Consider the following 16,531-nt stretch of genomic DNA (forward strand, 5'->3'; position numbering starts at 1 on the left):
GATACAAGATAGAATTTTAAATTTAGATTAGAAAATGTGGTATTATTCAATAAACCTGAGTGCTTAAAAATATATATATATAAATCAGTAACATATAGGCAATGGTGGTTACATTAACTGCCCCCAAAATGAGGTGGCAAAGTTAGCAAGAATAAAATCAAAGATGCTACAGATTTAACTGAAACTTGTCACTTTAAACATTCAAATTTTCAAAATAAACTAAAATAAACTGGATTATATCAATGGCTTTAGCCAAAGAATTAGATAGACTTTTAAATATCTTCCTACATCTCTTAAAAATTTAGTTAAAATCATAATTCCTATGAATAAATTGTATGACATGTGAATTGCATGTCAATAAAGTTGTTCCCAAAGAAAATCATATTCCCTCAACTAATGAAGTCTTTTAATTTTAAAAGAAATTTCAACTAACTCTTTAAAATGCATAACATCAGAAAATTCTGATCAAGATACTGGTTTCCTCTTCCAAAAAAAATTTTCAATCAATATTTATTAAAAACTTCCCTCAAAATGTTACTGAATTTTACAGTAGCTCTTTGTGGATTGTCATACACCAGTGTTTACTGAAATTCGCTTTTAATCAAAGTTCTAAAAAGTAAATCTTAAAAATATACTTACAAGTAAATATTTATTCTTACCTCTACACACTCTGCACAATTTTGGGTTTTAAATTCTTCAAGCAAATTGCAGTTTTCTGTTACAACTTTAGTTATGTGATACTTATCTAAATTTTATTTTTAGGAGAGAGTGAGAAAACATTTGTTTAAAAAAAAACAAGTTGGTATTGTTAATATTCTAATTCTTAGGTTAGATAGGTGAGTCTGTAAAGTTCATGATATACTTTCTAAATAATATGTTTCTTGTACTCTACATGCATCAATAATATATTTTTAAATAAACAACTGATAAAATGTTTCAGAAAACGTTAAATTCATTGCTTGCTATGAATCTAATCTGTTTTATTTCTAGCATCAAAAAATCCCACTTGTTTATTATTACTCTAGTTCTAATTGTAGTTACCAATGCTCTGTCACAACACATTCCAAATAGGCCTCATAACTACTCAAGTCAATTCAACAATTATTGAACACCTAGGGTGTATCTAGCACAGAGTTCAATTAAAATGTGTGAAAACAGAGGGGAGGGTATTGCTCAAGTGGTAGAGTACATGCTTAGCATGTATGAGGTCCTGGGTTCAATTCCCAGTACCTTCTCTAAAAATAAATAAACCTAATTACCCACCCTCTGCCAAAATAAAATAATTAAATAATACAATAATAAATTAATTAAATTTTAAACAAACAATAAAATGTGTGAAAACAAAAACCTGGGAAACTACTTTCTAAAATGTATTTAATATAACAAATGAAGAATTTAAAATAACTACTGCAACATTTTGGCTCTCATGAATGTTAAAATGAGATGTTATTTGAAACACTAGTCTCATAAAAATTTAATAAACTTTATTAAACTGCAATAGGTAATAACCAAAATTTATGCTGAAAATTTACCAGACCTCATTTTTTTATTTTAAGCTGTTCTATAAAAAAGGTTTTTTTAAGTGGTAAATAATAACTTTACTGCAACCAAACTATAGTTGTGCCTCTAGCCAAATATATTCATTTCCAAGGCAAAAGTAGTCCCTAAAACTTAAGATTGAAGAAAGCGTTTCGGAAGATCACCAAATAAAGTAAACTAGTACTAAAGCGACAGAATAAGATTATAGAACAAAAACCTGGACTTTGAGATCAGAAAGACCTACTTCACATCTAGGTTCTACTGCTTACTAAAGAAACGTCACCTAACCTCTCAAAGTTTTACTTAGCTCATTTCTAAAATAGGAGCTACTTTGCAGGACTACTTTCACAGCAGCTACTTTGCAGGGCTTATATAAAGAAGAGAGAACAGAGTCAGAAATGAGCCCACGTGGGTGCGCAATACATGATACTGATCCTCTGCTCCCACCATAAAACATAGCCTATAATTAAAAACCTCCAAAACCAGGAAGAGAACCACCTTTACCCTGTGTAAGACAGCCCAGCGTCTAACAAACATCAGAAAAACCTGTCTTGATGTTTAAACTTAGTTACTAACACTTAGGTGAAGAATATAAAGTGTGCCCTCTTCTCAGTGGAAATGGGAAATTATCAGTCATCATCAACTAAAGAGCCAATACTTCCTGTTTCAAGATTCCAGTAACTACTATAAAAAAAAACACTGCTAACATTCAAATGCTTTAGAGAAAAACATTTCAGAAAGTAGGAAAACACGTAAGGCAGTTTCATCATAAATGAGAATTAAAGATTCATCAGAGAGATGAAAATCGTAATCTTAACTCAGTTTCTTACTTCTCCTCTGAATGAAAATACATGAGTCCAAGTTGCGGACTCTTTCTTTGGGTATACGTATGACATCCATTTGGTAAGATTTTTTTAAAAGTGTAACATCACAGAAATAATTAAGACAGAAAATACAGAATAAAATTAACTACAAGGTTAAAGTTCTTTTATTCAGGCTTTTCTCTTACTCAGAGAAAAATATTTTTTTAAATCCTAAGATAAGTAAGAAATCACATAGCTACATATTCTATTTTCCAAACTAATACCTTTATAAAACTGAGTCAGGTAACAATTTAAAGCATTTATACTTACATTCAGTAAAGAAAATACTTAACATAGGCCAACAATTGTCAACTGCTCCTAATTTAGGTAGAATTGTTACATCGCCTGTGTATTTCACCCAATTCAAAGCTTCTTCCATTGCTAAGATTTTCTGTTTCAAAAAGAGGATGAAGAATGTGATTTTGGTAGTAACTATAAGTTTACATGTGGCACTATAAACGTATCTTTTATATATACATATATAGTATTTCAGATTCTTAATACAAAACTTGTACAAACCTCACATTTTCATTACTCTAGCATGCAACCTAGAATAGCTAGACTCCAACACACAAGATAACAGACACCACAGACTCACATATGTTTCATCTTCAGGTAACCTCAGACCACCCTCAAAGCTCAGGATGCTGTTGCAATGATTACAGACCTGGAAGGTGAGGTCTACAAACCTGGTCAGAGGCTACCCTGGGTAGCAGGAGAATGTAATAACACTAGATAAATGAGGAGTCTCAGATCTCATCTAAACTACAACCTCCATCCTTACTGCAAGATTAAAGGTATAGATTAAGGTTCACGAAGAGACTGTATTTTAAATAGTCTGTAGCAAGGAGAATAAGGATATAGACAAAAAGAGGAGGGCATGGCTGGGTAAGTGAGCACTCAGTGCAAAGAACTTCATGAAGGGTCAAGAGCTCACAAAAATGTTATTCATGCTTCTAGTGTCTGAAATGACTTCTGAAATTAAATAGTGAAGTTATCAATGCTGGTGTCAGGTGTAAAGAAAACATACAGATGTTTATGTCACTAGTAGCATTAAAAATAGTTTACCATTGTATCTAGGGATTATCTAGTAACTATACATCAAAAAATGCTCATACCAGGGATGTAATGATTTCACTTGGGAGAACATATGCCAGATAAATAATTTAAAAGAGAAAAAAAATCTGTAATTAAAGCTCCAAATTACACTACATATGGGGGGGGGTGAAAATCATACAAACCCCCAAAATACAGAGATTGCTTAGGCAAAATACAAAAATCAGTACTACCAAATGCTGCATATAAAATGGTGACTCTGTGGACCCAGTACAAGGGGCAATGAAAATCTATTCAGAGTTGTTGTGCTGGATTTCCACGTTAACACTTACATTTTCTATTTTATAACCAATTCTCAATAAGCCTCCAATAAAGAATGAATCATTCTGCAAAACAAACAAACAAAACACATTTTTTTCCTTATTTGGTCAATCATACTTTAATTTTCCAGTGGACAAAAAAAAAATCCTACATTTCAGTAATACCACTCTGTACAAAGTAGTCCACTTCCCACAAGCACTTTCATGCCCAATTTACCTCTTAAGGACTCTAAAATAAGAAGTCAGAAATAGTCTTACATAAGTTTCTAATAATAAAATGATTTAGTGTAACTTTTAGATAGTATGGATTTTAAAGTTCATTACACCTAAATTTTTTTATAAAATTAAATTGGCTGATATAAGTTACTACCAAGGATTATCTGCAGGAAATAACATCAGAATGCCCTTTCTAAATTTAAGTTTGCAATCAGAATTATCAAGAGAAACAGCTGGCTCCATAACCAACTGAAATAAAAAATATTTCACTAACTAACTGAAATAAGAAAAATTAAATGGCTTTCAACAAGGGGGAAAAATCCTCAGTGCAGTACTAGGATACCTCCTTAAAAGTGACAAGATGAAGTTTACCCCAAAGAAAAAATATTGCTGTGGTGGTGATGACAGTGGTGTGGATTTAAGTTACAAGACAGAAGCCATCACTCTCAGAACCTGTGACAAAGATTTCTGTGAACCAGGAGGACACTTTCATTCATGACAAATTCCAATTTCTATCCTTTAAAGACAAGAAGCAGGGTGGTCCTCATGTCATGTCAGAACAATGAAAACAGCCATCTACCTGATCTCTCAAATACACAGCACAAATTCATGGATTACAGAGTAAGTTCAGGTTAACCAAAACTAAAACCATGACCTGTTAACCACTATAAATTAGTAACACAGGTCTGATACCATATAAATATTTTATATACTTGAAATAGGGAAAAAAACACACTCTACCACTTACCACAACTTTCTTTGCCAAATCCACAATATCTTCCATCAATTCAAGATGTTGTAATTTCTTCAAACTTATCTCAGAAGCATGAGAACTGTTTAAAGACAAATTTATTTTTTAAGAGATTGGGTTCTCATATATAAAAATCCACTGAATTTTACAATTACATGTTATACTTCAATTTAAACTACTTGAAAAAGATTAAGTTCTCTGTTTCCTCACTGTAGGTAATAAGTTCATTAAGTAGACAAAATACTATACCTTTTTCTTCCTTCTGTATCACAATGCTGGTAATTATAAACAAGCATATTAATTTTTCCTTATTCAGCTTCAAATCTACCATCTAATGCTCTTCAGTTTCATTAATTATAATGTTACCATGATTATTCATTCATACCCAAATCCCAAGTATTAACTTTTTCCACTCTATTAAACTAAAGTAGAGTTAATAGTATACACAGATGAGACATAAGCCTTCCACTGAACTTGGCATTTCTCAGTAGTGGGCAACATGCTTACTATGGTTCATACAAAATGAGTAACATGTAGCAACTTACTTGGCCTCCACACACGGGTGCAACCGTGATATTACAGAACTGTGCTGACGTTGAAACAGAAGTGGCCAGAAGACATGTATTTTAATGGCATCACAGTAATCTTGTAGGACAGAAATAGGTTTACTACACCACATTGTGCAGATGTCAAATTCTTAATTAAAAAAAAGAAATTTTAAATTAGTATTTTGTGCATCATTTTGGAATGAATCAACACTTACAGAAAAAGGCAAAAATGGATACGGAAAGGTAAGAAATGAACGGATGAAATATTTTAACCTATCAGATACTAAGAATATTTAAGTGTTAGCTAAAACTCTATTTTAACAAAGAAAATATTTTTTAGTTTATAATGAAAAAGAATAGTAAAAATAAATTTTTAAAAGGTATATAAGCCTGTTATGCTGATGTGAATGGATGAACCTTCTTTGACGGTTGTTTCAACAAATTAAAAATAGCAATGTACTCACCTAAGTTTTTCTCACTTTGGGTATAATCTTTATACTGTCTGCCCTAAAAAAAGAAAAATATTCTTTTGACTTGTATCTGGTAAAATGCAAAAGTACAGTTCTTGATTTGTAATGTAAAGATTATCAGTACCAAACTAAAAAAAATTCAGTTCATTTACTTATAAACTTTGAATACAACATCTTCAACCAATGAGCCTTTAGGCTTTTTCCAGTGTTTCCCCCAAATCTGTTTCTATGGCTCTCCCTGAGAGCCTTCTAATCTCCCGTCAGAAAACAGCCTTTCACCATCACTGGCATGACACATTATCCTTGCTGAGGCACTTCTGAAATGACCTTTTCAAAAACCAATCATGTAGAAGTCATGTAAAACCTGTAAAAACTCATGGAGCACAAAAACATCTTTACTCAGATAGCTCTAAATCACAAAACCTTTAAGTAAATCTTAAAAGTTCTCACAAGAAATGTGTAACTGTGTACAGTGATGGATGTTAACTAGACTTACTGTAGTAATTTCACAATATACATGTAAATTGAATCACTGTTATACTATACATCTGAAACTAATACAGTATCATATGTCAATTATATCTCAATTACAAAAAAACCTTTAAGAAAACACAATGTTAAAAACAAAAAGTTAACAAATCTACTTACCACCCCATCACAGTAAAGCTGAGTCACACGAACATAATCACTGGACGTATGTTCAGGAGCAAAGCCACCATCATCCACATAAGGGCAATCTTCTAACAAGGCATAATCTGCTACAGTGAAATCTCTCAGGGCAAAATCGTCCATGGTGCACCACCCTAAGGACATAACACAACCCTAAATCAGTAACTGAATCATGTGAGATGACATGAGCAGTTTTCCTAGCTTCTATGGTGCATTATAAAAATACTTGGAACTTATGTCCCAAGGAGATAACTCCAATAAGAACACACTTCTGGAAGATTCTCATCTTCATTTGCTATTCTTTCCCCTTGCCTCTCTTCAAACAGCAGTTCAATCTATTTCTTCTTTTCCTTAGGTACAAAGAGTCACCACCCCTACTCTGAATTTAACTGTTTACATGTCTCCTTTCGAGGAAAGATAATTATAGGCACCTTATTCATCTCTGTATGTGCCTAGCACATGCTAAGCCCTCAAACAAGGGTTTGCTGAATGAACAAAAGACATCTTTCCACCGCTGCCCTTCTACCCCACCTGCTTTCACTGCATCCTGTGAAACACGCCATCTCATCATATACAACTGCCACGTTCTCAACCTGGCCAGAACTAAACCCTGACTCCACTGAGAAAATGATTTCCCACCAGCTGCTCATATTCTCCTATCCAGTCCTCAGTGTGTGTTTCTGAGCTGGGCAGAGGGGCAGAGCTGAAGTGGTACAGGGTGAGCATGTCACTCTCCTAACTCCTCAAGCCGCATCCAGACCTTCCATCCTCCTCGTAACTGCTGCTCTTGACGCTCTCACAGCTACTACCACACACGGGCGGTCAGCACTGCTTGACTGCATCGGTGGGCCAAAACCCTCAAGTTACCAACAACCCCATTTTAAAAGTAATTATTACAGTAGGGGAAAGGGGGAATTAGGCCTGGAGTTTTGGGCTAAGGATTTTTTTCCTGAAGGAAGTTCAATAAAAAAATATGTATAGCTATCAGAGAATAGCCACGAAACCTAAATATCACTGAAAGCTGGAGCATCTGATTACTTCTAACTCTTGCCCAAGTAATAGCTTTCTTTTTGATCATCACCAGCACCATCACTAACATCATTTTTTAATACCTTTTCACTTCACCACTATTATCCCACTATTATTAGGATAAACCAAATTTCTTTTTTACAAGCAAGACCACCACAGTCCCTGGAGTACAAATCTGCTTCTTTAATTAACCCTTCTCATTATGTCCAATTTGCTGTATGCCAACCTCACAGTATCAGAAGTGAAGAACAGTTAACAACCTTCCTAGCAAACCGTTGACACTATTTGTCACATACTGTACCAGGCGTTTCACGTGCACCGCCTCACTAATCGTCACAGCAAGTCTTTGCAGGTCCAATTATCATCATCTCCACTGTGCAGATGGGAAACAGTTATAGCAAAATTACATAATTCGCTCAAGGTCACTAAGCTAAGAAGGATTTAAACCTAGGTCTCCTGATTTATAGTCCCTCCTCTCAAATACTGTATTTCACTATGTGCTTTCCTTTTTGCCATCTAGTTACCTCTGCTGTTGTCACGTTTAAGAACACTGGCGACTAGTTCAGTGTTTGCCTCTCTCCTCCAAATTCTCTCATCATCCCAGCCACATCACGCACGTCCACGTGCACGACCCCTTCAAGACCCTCGCCTTGCAGTGCAACTGCCTCCTCAACTAAAATGAACCTCACAGCCCACCTACCTAGACTCTTCCTAAGGCCACACCTTGGATCACTGCCCAGATCTAAACCAGTTTTTAAGCCTTTAACCCTGATTAGCTGCCCTCTGACTACAGCCAAGAGTCATTATGCCTCACATCTCCCCTACCTCCTACCATAGACATTCTTCAACCTCACTGAGAATTCTTCCTCTTTCTCCCATTCATATCCTCCATTACCGTTCCCGTTCATTTTCAGCTTCCTAATATTGGGTTTCCACTTCTACCGTTCAAGGAAAGCTGCTTCAAAAAAGTCATTAGTGACCTTTTACAGTAGACTGGGTATCTATAGTGTCTGGAACCTGACCTGTTCTGGCTGAACAATATTTTCAGAATTTAGATAATTTAACTCCAAAAGTAAACAATTGAGTGGAAAAAATTAAAAGACATTTTAGCACTCAAAGTATGGCACATAATATGGGACATATGCTATTCTGGGAAACATATACCCTTTTAAACTCATTTGTCTTACAAATGTTTTTTGTATATAAATACAGAAAGAGCCAAGAACTGTCTGTCACAGCCCACACATCACCATCATGGTATCAGTTACAATACAGTCAACGTGCTCATACCTGGCAGACTGAGCCACTGTGACACCATGCTGGTCATTCACTGGTTGGCATATCTCACCGATACCACGGAGGATACCAGCTGTGCCGTAATTACGACACTGGTGTTATTTTTATTTTCTATTCTGTTTAACCAGAGAGGCGATGTGGCATAGTGGTTAAGAGCGTGGACTCTGGAACCAGACTGCCTGGGCTTGAATCCGGGCTCTCCCATTTCCTGAGTGTGATCTTGGACAAGTTACTTAACCTCTCTGTGCCTTAGTTTCCTCACATATCAAATGAGAACAGCAATGCTACCTACCTGGTTTATCAGTTAACACGGTGCTTTTTATAGCACATGGCATCCAGGAAATGCTACAAATAGCAGCTAACATTAATATTAGAGGAGCACTTTTTTAATCCACTGTTTGGATGCTTCCACCTAAATGGTCTACCTTAATTGCTAAGTCCAAAGAGCACTTTTCAGCTTACAACTTACTTGACGCTGTTGACCACTTCCTCCTTCTCAGAACTCTTCATCTGGACTCCAAAGACCATCTTCTCCTGGTTCTCCTCCTATTCTTCTGGCTGCTCTTCCTCAGTCTCCATGGGCTCTTCTTCTCCATTCCCCGCCACCCAAGTGTCAACTCTCTTCTCTTCTCACGCTTACTCTCTCCTTGGGTGACCTTACCCACCACACCCACAGCTTACAACAGCACTTTCTGAACTTCCATTGTTTGCACAGCTTCACCACAATTTTTGCCATTTCCACAGATCACATGTATTTTATTTACTTAATATTTCTCTTTTATTGGGCTCACTTGGCCTAAGCGGTAAAAGCCATGATATCATAGGTTTGAAGTACAACTTATGTTTTTCAGATATGTTAAATTTCTAACTATTAAAAAACGTTTTAAGCGTTTATCTATGCACCACTTTAAATTATCTCATACTGCACTGCAGCAAACAACGGCTGAAATGTCCAAATGCTGAAGACTCTCAGATCTCTCCAGGCTGGGCTGCATCTCATGACTTCTAGACTCTCCCTGTCAACTGCCACTAGATCTTAACCAAGATGTCCCACAAGCCTCTCAGATTCAGTAAATTAAAAAACAAACTTATCTTTTTCCTCAAGAACAAATGAAACCAAGTTCTTTCCTCTTTCTGTATGTTACCAGTTAATTGCTCTACAGGCCACTTGGTTATCCAAACCAGAAATCTGGAGGTCAATCTAGACTCCCCAGCCTCCTTTAAAATTCCTATTCAACTGACCACAAAGTCCTGTCACTTCGACTCTTCTAGGAAATCCAAAATTAGCACACATACACTTCTTCATGTCCAGTGCCACTGCCTTAGCTACAGTTTCAACTTTTCTCCCCTGAACTACTCTAACAGTTCCTAACTGGTGACTTGCCTTCAATCTTGGCATCCTCTAAAACTCTAATCATAACTGTTGCTGCTTAGAATAATTCAATAGCTTCTCTTCATCTTTAGAATAAAGTCCAAACTCCCTAGATAGCATAGAAGGCCTTTCGTGGTCCTGTTCCTGTTTTTCTCTGGTCACTCCATGACACACAATGTAGAAGCTAATCATACTCAACCATTTGTCATTCCTAAACAACCCTTATTCTGCAACCAGAATGCCTACCAGTCCAGGAAGCATTTCCTGAATGTCTCACTACCACCAAGTTTATTTTTTGCACCTCTTCTCTGTAAGCCCAGAGGACCCTGCTCATATATTTTGACAGCAGTTTTCATACTGTTTGGTCATTACAGGTTTATTTCTGTAGGTTGGACATGGGTCCAGAGGGTACACTGTGCCCTACTCACCTTGATTCCCTACCTCAGTGTTTCCCAAAATTTTAATTCACATTCCCCAAAATAGAAAATGCTGCCAAATCCACTTGCCAACTGTACTGTTGCCTATTTAGTATTTTTATTTAGAATAACTCAACTTTTAACATAGACATGAATTTGTTTTAATAGAAAATTTGATATCACCAAGAAATCTTCTGTTTGATAGGACAGAATTTCTTTCCAATACAAACTAAAATGAATATACTACAAAAATTAACTATTAATGTAAAGAACTTCTGAGCCCATCAGTTATGATGAACTAATGGGGCAATAAATCACTGCAAAATTAAGTGGATGCTGGACTTTTAAAATTTTTATATTTTGCTGAGCTCACAGAAATAGGAAACATTTAAAGCCACCCTTTCCCCCAAAAGTAACCACCTCTAGCTAGAAACTAAACCTGACCACCAAGAATAACAAGTTATAACGCCAAGAGCAGTAGTGGGATCAGGACACTGAGCCATGTGCCAGGAGCAAAGTGAGAGAACTGAAAAGTGGTCCCACATAAAGCTTCCAGCCAAAGCTAATACAAACCTCATCAAAAGGAAGTATCCCCAGATCAGACTCTCAAGATTCCCACACAGAAAGAACAATCAAGTAAGAGTTCCTAACTGAAAATCTCCAGGCACGGGAGGTGATAACCCACCATGAGGGAGGCACTAGGAAAAACATGCAATAAATCTAGACCTTTAAGGACATCAGGGATTGTCAGATGCAGTCTACAGAATATCTACAGATTCAAAAAAATGAGCAAGCAACAACTTGAGACTATTCAAAATGGCTGGGTATAGCTAAAAAAGAACCAAGTGATACTTTAAGAATTTAAAAATATAAACATTAAAAGTAAAAGAAAATAAAATGAGTGGATGAAAGAGAAGACTAGGCACAGGTGAAGAGAAAATTAATGAACAAGATGTGCCTGATGAAATTACCCAACACTGGAAGTTCTGGTAGAGATACAAGAAAATGAAAACTATGAAAGATGAAAGTAAGTGATCTGGAAACAGTCAAATACATATATATCCAGTTAAATTCCCAGAAGGCAAAAATGGATAAAATCAGAAAGACAATATTTAAAGAACACAGGGCTCAAAATCTTTGATACTTCATGAAAAACAAAATTCAGAATCAGGAAACATGTATATCCAATAGGATAAACAAAAAGTAATCACCATCTAGACTTAGAAGGGAAGATGTAACAAGACAGAAAATCCAAAGTACCCAAAAGAGAAGTTTTATTTTCTTCAAATTAGCATAAATAAAACTGGGAACAGACTGCATGTAGAATAATGCCTTCACCAAAGGAACAGAAAATAAACTACCAACCTACAACAGTATACCCATCAAAATTGTATACAAAACTGTATACCCTCTCAAAAACAAGGGTAAAATAATAATTTTAGATTAAAAAAATGAGTTGACCACCAAGAGACTTGAACTAACTTCTGAAAATAACAATTAAAGAACATTAATTATCTGACTGGATTAAAAGAAAAATCCAGTAGTAGGTTTCCCATAAGAAACACCTGAAATGTAAGGAGGTTAAGAAAAGTGACAGTAAAATGGAAGGAAAAGTTTATTCCAGATAAATTACCACCAAAAGAAAGGTAGGACAGGCAAAACAGACAAAAAACAAAACCAGTCATGCAGAGAATCATAGCATGACAGAAAAGGCTCGATCCACTAGGAAAATAATGTTTAGCTTGCATGTGTCTAATCAAATAGTCTCAAAATACATAAAAACAAAAACTGTTAGAACTACAGGAAGTCTGTTAGAAGGCAACAGTGGAAGATTGCAACACACTTCCCTCTTAATGAATGCTAGGTCAAACAAAATAAAGACAAGTCTGAACAACACAATTGCTAAGCCTGATCTAACAGATACACACATAACAACTAGAGAATATAGACTCTTCGTAAGTATGTAGAATAGTATTATAATTCACTACGTACAAGGCCATAAAGCAACGGCAAACAAATGTTTTTAGAAAGACAAAATACACACTATACTCTCTGAGAACAAAACTAAGGAGTAACAAAAAGGAAAAATGTTAATGTAGATATATTTGGAAATTTTAAAACACGTTTCAAAGAAAACTTTAAAACACATTTAAGTCAAAGAAAAAAATGGAAATTTAAAAAACACTTAAAAGTTAATGAAAACACCATAAATTAAACCGTGTTAAGATAAAACAAAAACGAACTTTGACGAAGTGTATAGATTTACATGCTTACAGTAGCAAATAGGAATGGCTGAAAATTAATCATGCAATGTAAATTAGAAAAATATAAGAAAAAACTCAAAGAAGGAAAAGGAAGGAAATCATAAAAGAAAAAAAAAGTGAACTAGAAAACAAAAATATAACAGAGGGAACTAATTAGGCCAAAAATTTATCCTTTGCCAAGACTGACAAAACAAACTTTTGGCAAGATTAAGAAAAAAAAACACTTAACAAGTAATATTCAAAATGAGAAAAGGGAATGTAACCACAAATAAAACAGATTAAAAAGAGGACTAAGACAATACCAACTTGATCCTAATAAACTTAAAACTTTATTCAAAGGAAAAATTTCTAAAATCTTACCAAACTGACTAAAAGAAATGGAAAACTTGAAGTCCTATTACTATTCAAATGCTAATTACTACTAAATTATTAGCAATTTACAATCCTTTCACTCACAGAAAATTAGATCCAAACGATCTCACAGGCAAATACCACCAAACTTAGGAAACAAATCACTCCAATCCAAACTGTCCCAGGGGACAGATAAAGAGGAACTCTCTAATTGGCGTAAGTGTAACCTGGATACCAAAAGCAGACAAGGCAGTCAATAAAGGAAAATGACAGGTGATTTCATTCATAAACAGATACAAAATCCTAAATAAAATATAAGCAAAATAGTTCATAAAAAGACAATCCATTAAGGTCAATTTGGGTTTATCTTAGGAACAAGTATAAGAGAGAATTAAGAATTTGAAAATGTATAAACTGGAACCCATTATATTTAACATATTAAAGGAAAAAAACCATAAGATATTCTGAACAGACTCAGAAAAGCATGTAACAAAATTGCAAACAAAGATATCCCTAACTTAATAAAGAAAACCTGCAGAAACTCCTAACAAACCTTATTTCTAATGGGGAATATTCCCTCCAAAACCAGAAACAAGACATGTATGGTCACTATAATCACTTCTAATGAACACCCATAATCACATTCATTGAGCATAGATCTAAAGTGTGCCAGCACAGTAGGACAAGAAAAAAATTTTTAAGGGAAAATAATTGGGAAAGGAAGAACCAAAAGTGTCACTATTTGCAAGTGATATAATTATCCACGTAGAAAACCCCAAAGAATTACAGAAAATATATTAGAATAAGAGTTTATCAAGTGGATGACTAAAGACCAATGTAAAAAATTCATTAAGCTTACATTAACTAACAATAAAGTCATAAAATAGAATCTAAAAAACATTACTTATATTAGCAACAGAACTACTAAAAATATTAGAATCAACATTTAAAAAGTTAGCTCTGTAAGGAAAAAATTACAAAACTGTATTAGAAGACATTAAAACCTATTTAAATGAAAATACATACCTCAAAATCTTAAAGATTTCAAGTGTCTCCCAAATTGATTCAATCATTCCAATTAATTCCCAAAGGGTTTTTCATGTCATATGACAAGCTGACTCTTAAAACAAGAACAGCTGAGACTCAAGTGCCCCCCAGATTTTGGGTAAAGCTATAGCATCAATAATCATGACAATGTGGTATCAACACAGAGACAGACAAGTGGACAAGTGGAACAGAATGGGGAGCCAGAAACAGACCCATGCACATAGAAACTAAAAATGTGAAAGAGATGGTTCAGAAGGTCACTGGTGAACAGAGGGCCAATTCAATTCACAGTATGAGGTCAACTGTACCCACAGTGGGGGAAAATAAATGTGGATCATTACCTCGCATCATACACAAAAATCAGTACAGATGCATTATGAACTTAAATGTGAAAGGCATCATTTTAAAACTTGTGAAAAGAAACACAGGAGAAAGTCTTTATAATCCCAGGGCAGGGAAAGTTTCCAATTAGATTACATTAATATTAAGAGCTTCTGTTCACCAAAATACAACATAAAGAGTAAAAAGACTACAAACTGTAAGAAGATATTTACAATGCATATACTCAATAAAGGATGCGTGTTACCAGTTTATTAGTTTTAAAAGACAACCCAACAGAAAAATGGGTAAAAGATACGTTCAGGTATTTCAAAAAAGGTAAATAGATGGTTCAGAGACATATGAAAAGATGCTCAAACTCATTAACAATCAAAGGATGCAAATTAAAACTACAATGCACATCCTATCATATCCATTTGATTGGTAAATATTAAAAAGTCTGATAGTAGCATGTGTTGGAGAGAATATAAATCAACTGTAACTTGTACACACTGCTGATCAAGATATATAAATTGACAAAACTACTCGCCAAAGTATAAGCTGATACAATCACTTTAGAAAACAATTTGGTATCATTTTGTAAAGTTGAACATTCATATCTCATAACCCAGCAATCCCACTTCTTAGCAAATAGCTTACCACACTGGCATTCCAATATTTTTTTACTCACAAACCACCAAAAATGCTTTTAAAGATTGCTACTCTTCACACTTTAACATGACATTTTAAAAAGTCAGCCCTAAGTTTAAATAATTGCAAAGAATGAATTTCTAGAGTATCACAGTGACATTTTAAAATAAAACTGACATATCACAGGTCTAAAATATGTCAATTATTATACAGTGTATCAAAAAATAACTAGTATTTACACTGATAATTAAACATAAAAAGTTACATTTCATTGGAAATGCAGCTGTTGAGGAGATGAGAAGTGCCTTGATTAAAAGAAGCATTCCCTAACACTGTACGCTGCATGCATTTTAAATTATTCCTTTGTTTTCCAGGGAAAGTTGTTCACTTGGGACATTGCCCTGCTAAGATCCCATGTGAGTGAATAGTATGCCTTCCTTATCTAAGGTAGAAGTGCTACTACAAAAGGGAAGGTAGGAAAGTAAAACCAGGAGGAAGTTTCTATATGCCTCAGGCATTACTAATTTTAGGAAAGGGTACACATGGAATTTAATGATCTACAAATTGATTGATTAATGTCACTTGTGCCCAAGTACTCCTTAGAAAACTCATTACTCCCCTAAGGCTGTATGCCCCAGTGTGAAAAGTAGAGAAATTCTTGCAACTGTGTACCAGAAGATACATACAAAAATCTTCAAAATAGCAATACCTAGAAACAACCAAAATGTTCATCAACAGAAGAATGCATACACTGTGTTATATTCACCCATGGAATATTACACAGCAGTGAAAATTAATGACTTAACATCTATACTTATTATCAGTGACTCTAGAACATAACATTGAGTGAAATAAACAAGCCCCAGAAACCTGTATCCAATACTCCTAATTTTAAATGCAACAACAATAGAAACCATACATTGTTTAGGGATATATACATATCTGATAAAATTATTAAAAAACAAGGAATGACACACACAATTCAGGATAGCAGTCACTCTGGAGATGAGCACATTCAGTATCGATCATTTTGATTCCTGGATTGAGTTGATAGGTGTTCATTTTATTGTTTTGCTTCATAACCTGCATATATGTTACATATATTTTTAAAGTATCAAATATTACATTAAAGAGAAAAAGTATTTTAAAAAACTGTTCATCATAAGCAAAAAAAAGTATTTAAATCACCTCACCTGTCACTAGAGAGGTACAGAGAACATACCATGTAAATTATTACCTTTATAACAACCATACAAACTGACAAACATTAGGTACAAAATAAATGTTAGCTGGAATTAATCTTACGAGGACCAAATGAGATAAAGACTGAGCCAGTTAGCTGCAAGAGATGAAGC

The 16,531-nt window shown here is 34.6% G+C and overlaps 1 protein-coding gene across 13 annotated transcripts in view; it reads right to left on the reverse strand.

Annotated features, from left to right (window-relative positions):
- Window positions 1-16,531, reverse strand: part of TTC3 (tetratricopeptide repeat domain 3) — a 110,086-nt gene that overhangs the window by 91,079 nt on the left and 2,476 nt on the right. For 5 of the 13 annotated variants that reach the window (XM_006187475.3, XM_032467524.1, XM_014561598.2 and 2 more), the window contains exons 1-8: window positions 9,227-12,611; window positions 6,412-6,566; window positions 5,758-5,800; window positions 5,291-5,441; window positions 4,743-4,827; window positions 3,791-3,844; window positions 2,673-2,793; window positions 660-745 (exon numbers count right to left, since the gene is read on the reverse strand). The exons of 4 other annotated variants lie outside the window; for them this stretch is intronic. In XM_006187475.3, coding sequence (XP_006187537.2) covers window positions 660-745; window positions 2,673-2,793; window positions 3,791-3,844; window positions 4,743-4,827; window positions 5,291-5,441; window positions 5,758-5,800; window positions 6,412-6,555 — 684 coding nt within the window. In that variant the 5' untranslated portion in view covers window positions 6,556-6,566; window positions 9,227-12,611. Of the gene's footprint in view, window positions 1-659; window positions 746-2,672; window positions 2,794-3,790; window positions 3,845-4,742; window positions 4,828-5,290; window positions 5,442-5,757; window positions 5,801-6,411; window positions 6,567-9,226; window positions 12,613-16,531 lie in introns of those variants that run through there. 4 more of the 13 variants (XM_032467371.1, XM_014561595.2, XM_014561602.2 and 1 more) reach the window with 3 other exon arrangements.

The sequence above is a fragment of the Camelus ferus genome, chromosome 1, assembly GCF_009834535.1.
Source record: "Camelus ferus isolate YT-003-E chromosome 1, BCGSAC_Cfer_1.0, whole genome shotgun sequence".
Classification (NCBI taxonomy): Eukaryota; Metazoa; Chordata; class Mammalia; order Artiodactyla; family Camelidae; genus Camelus; species Camelus ferus.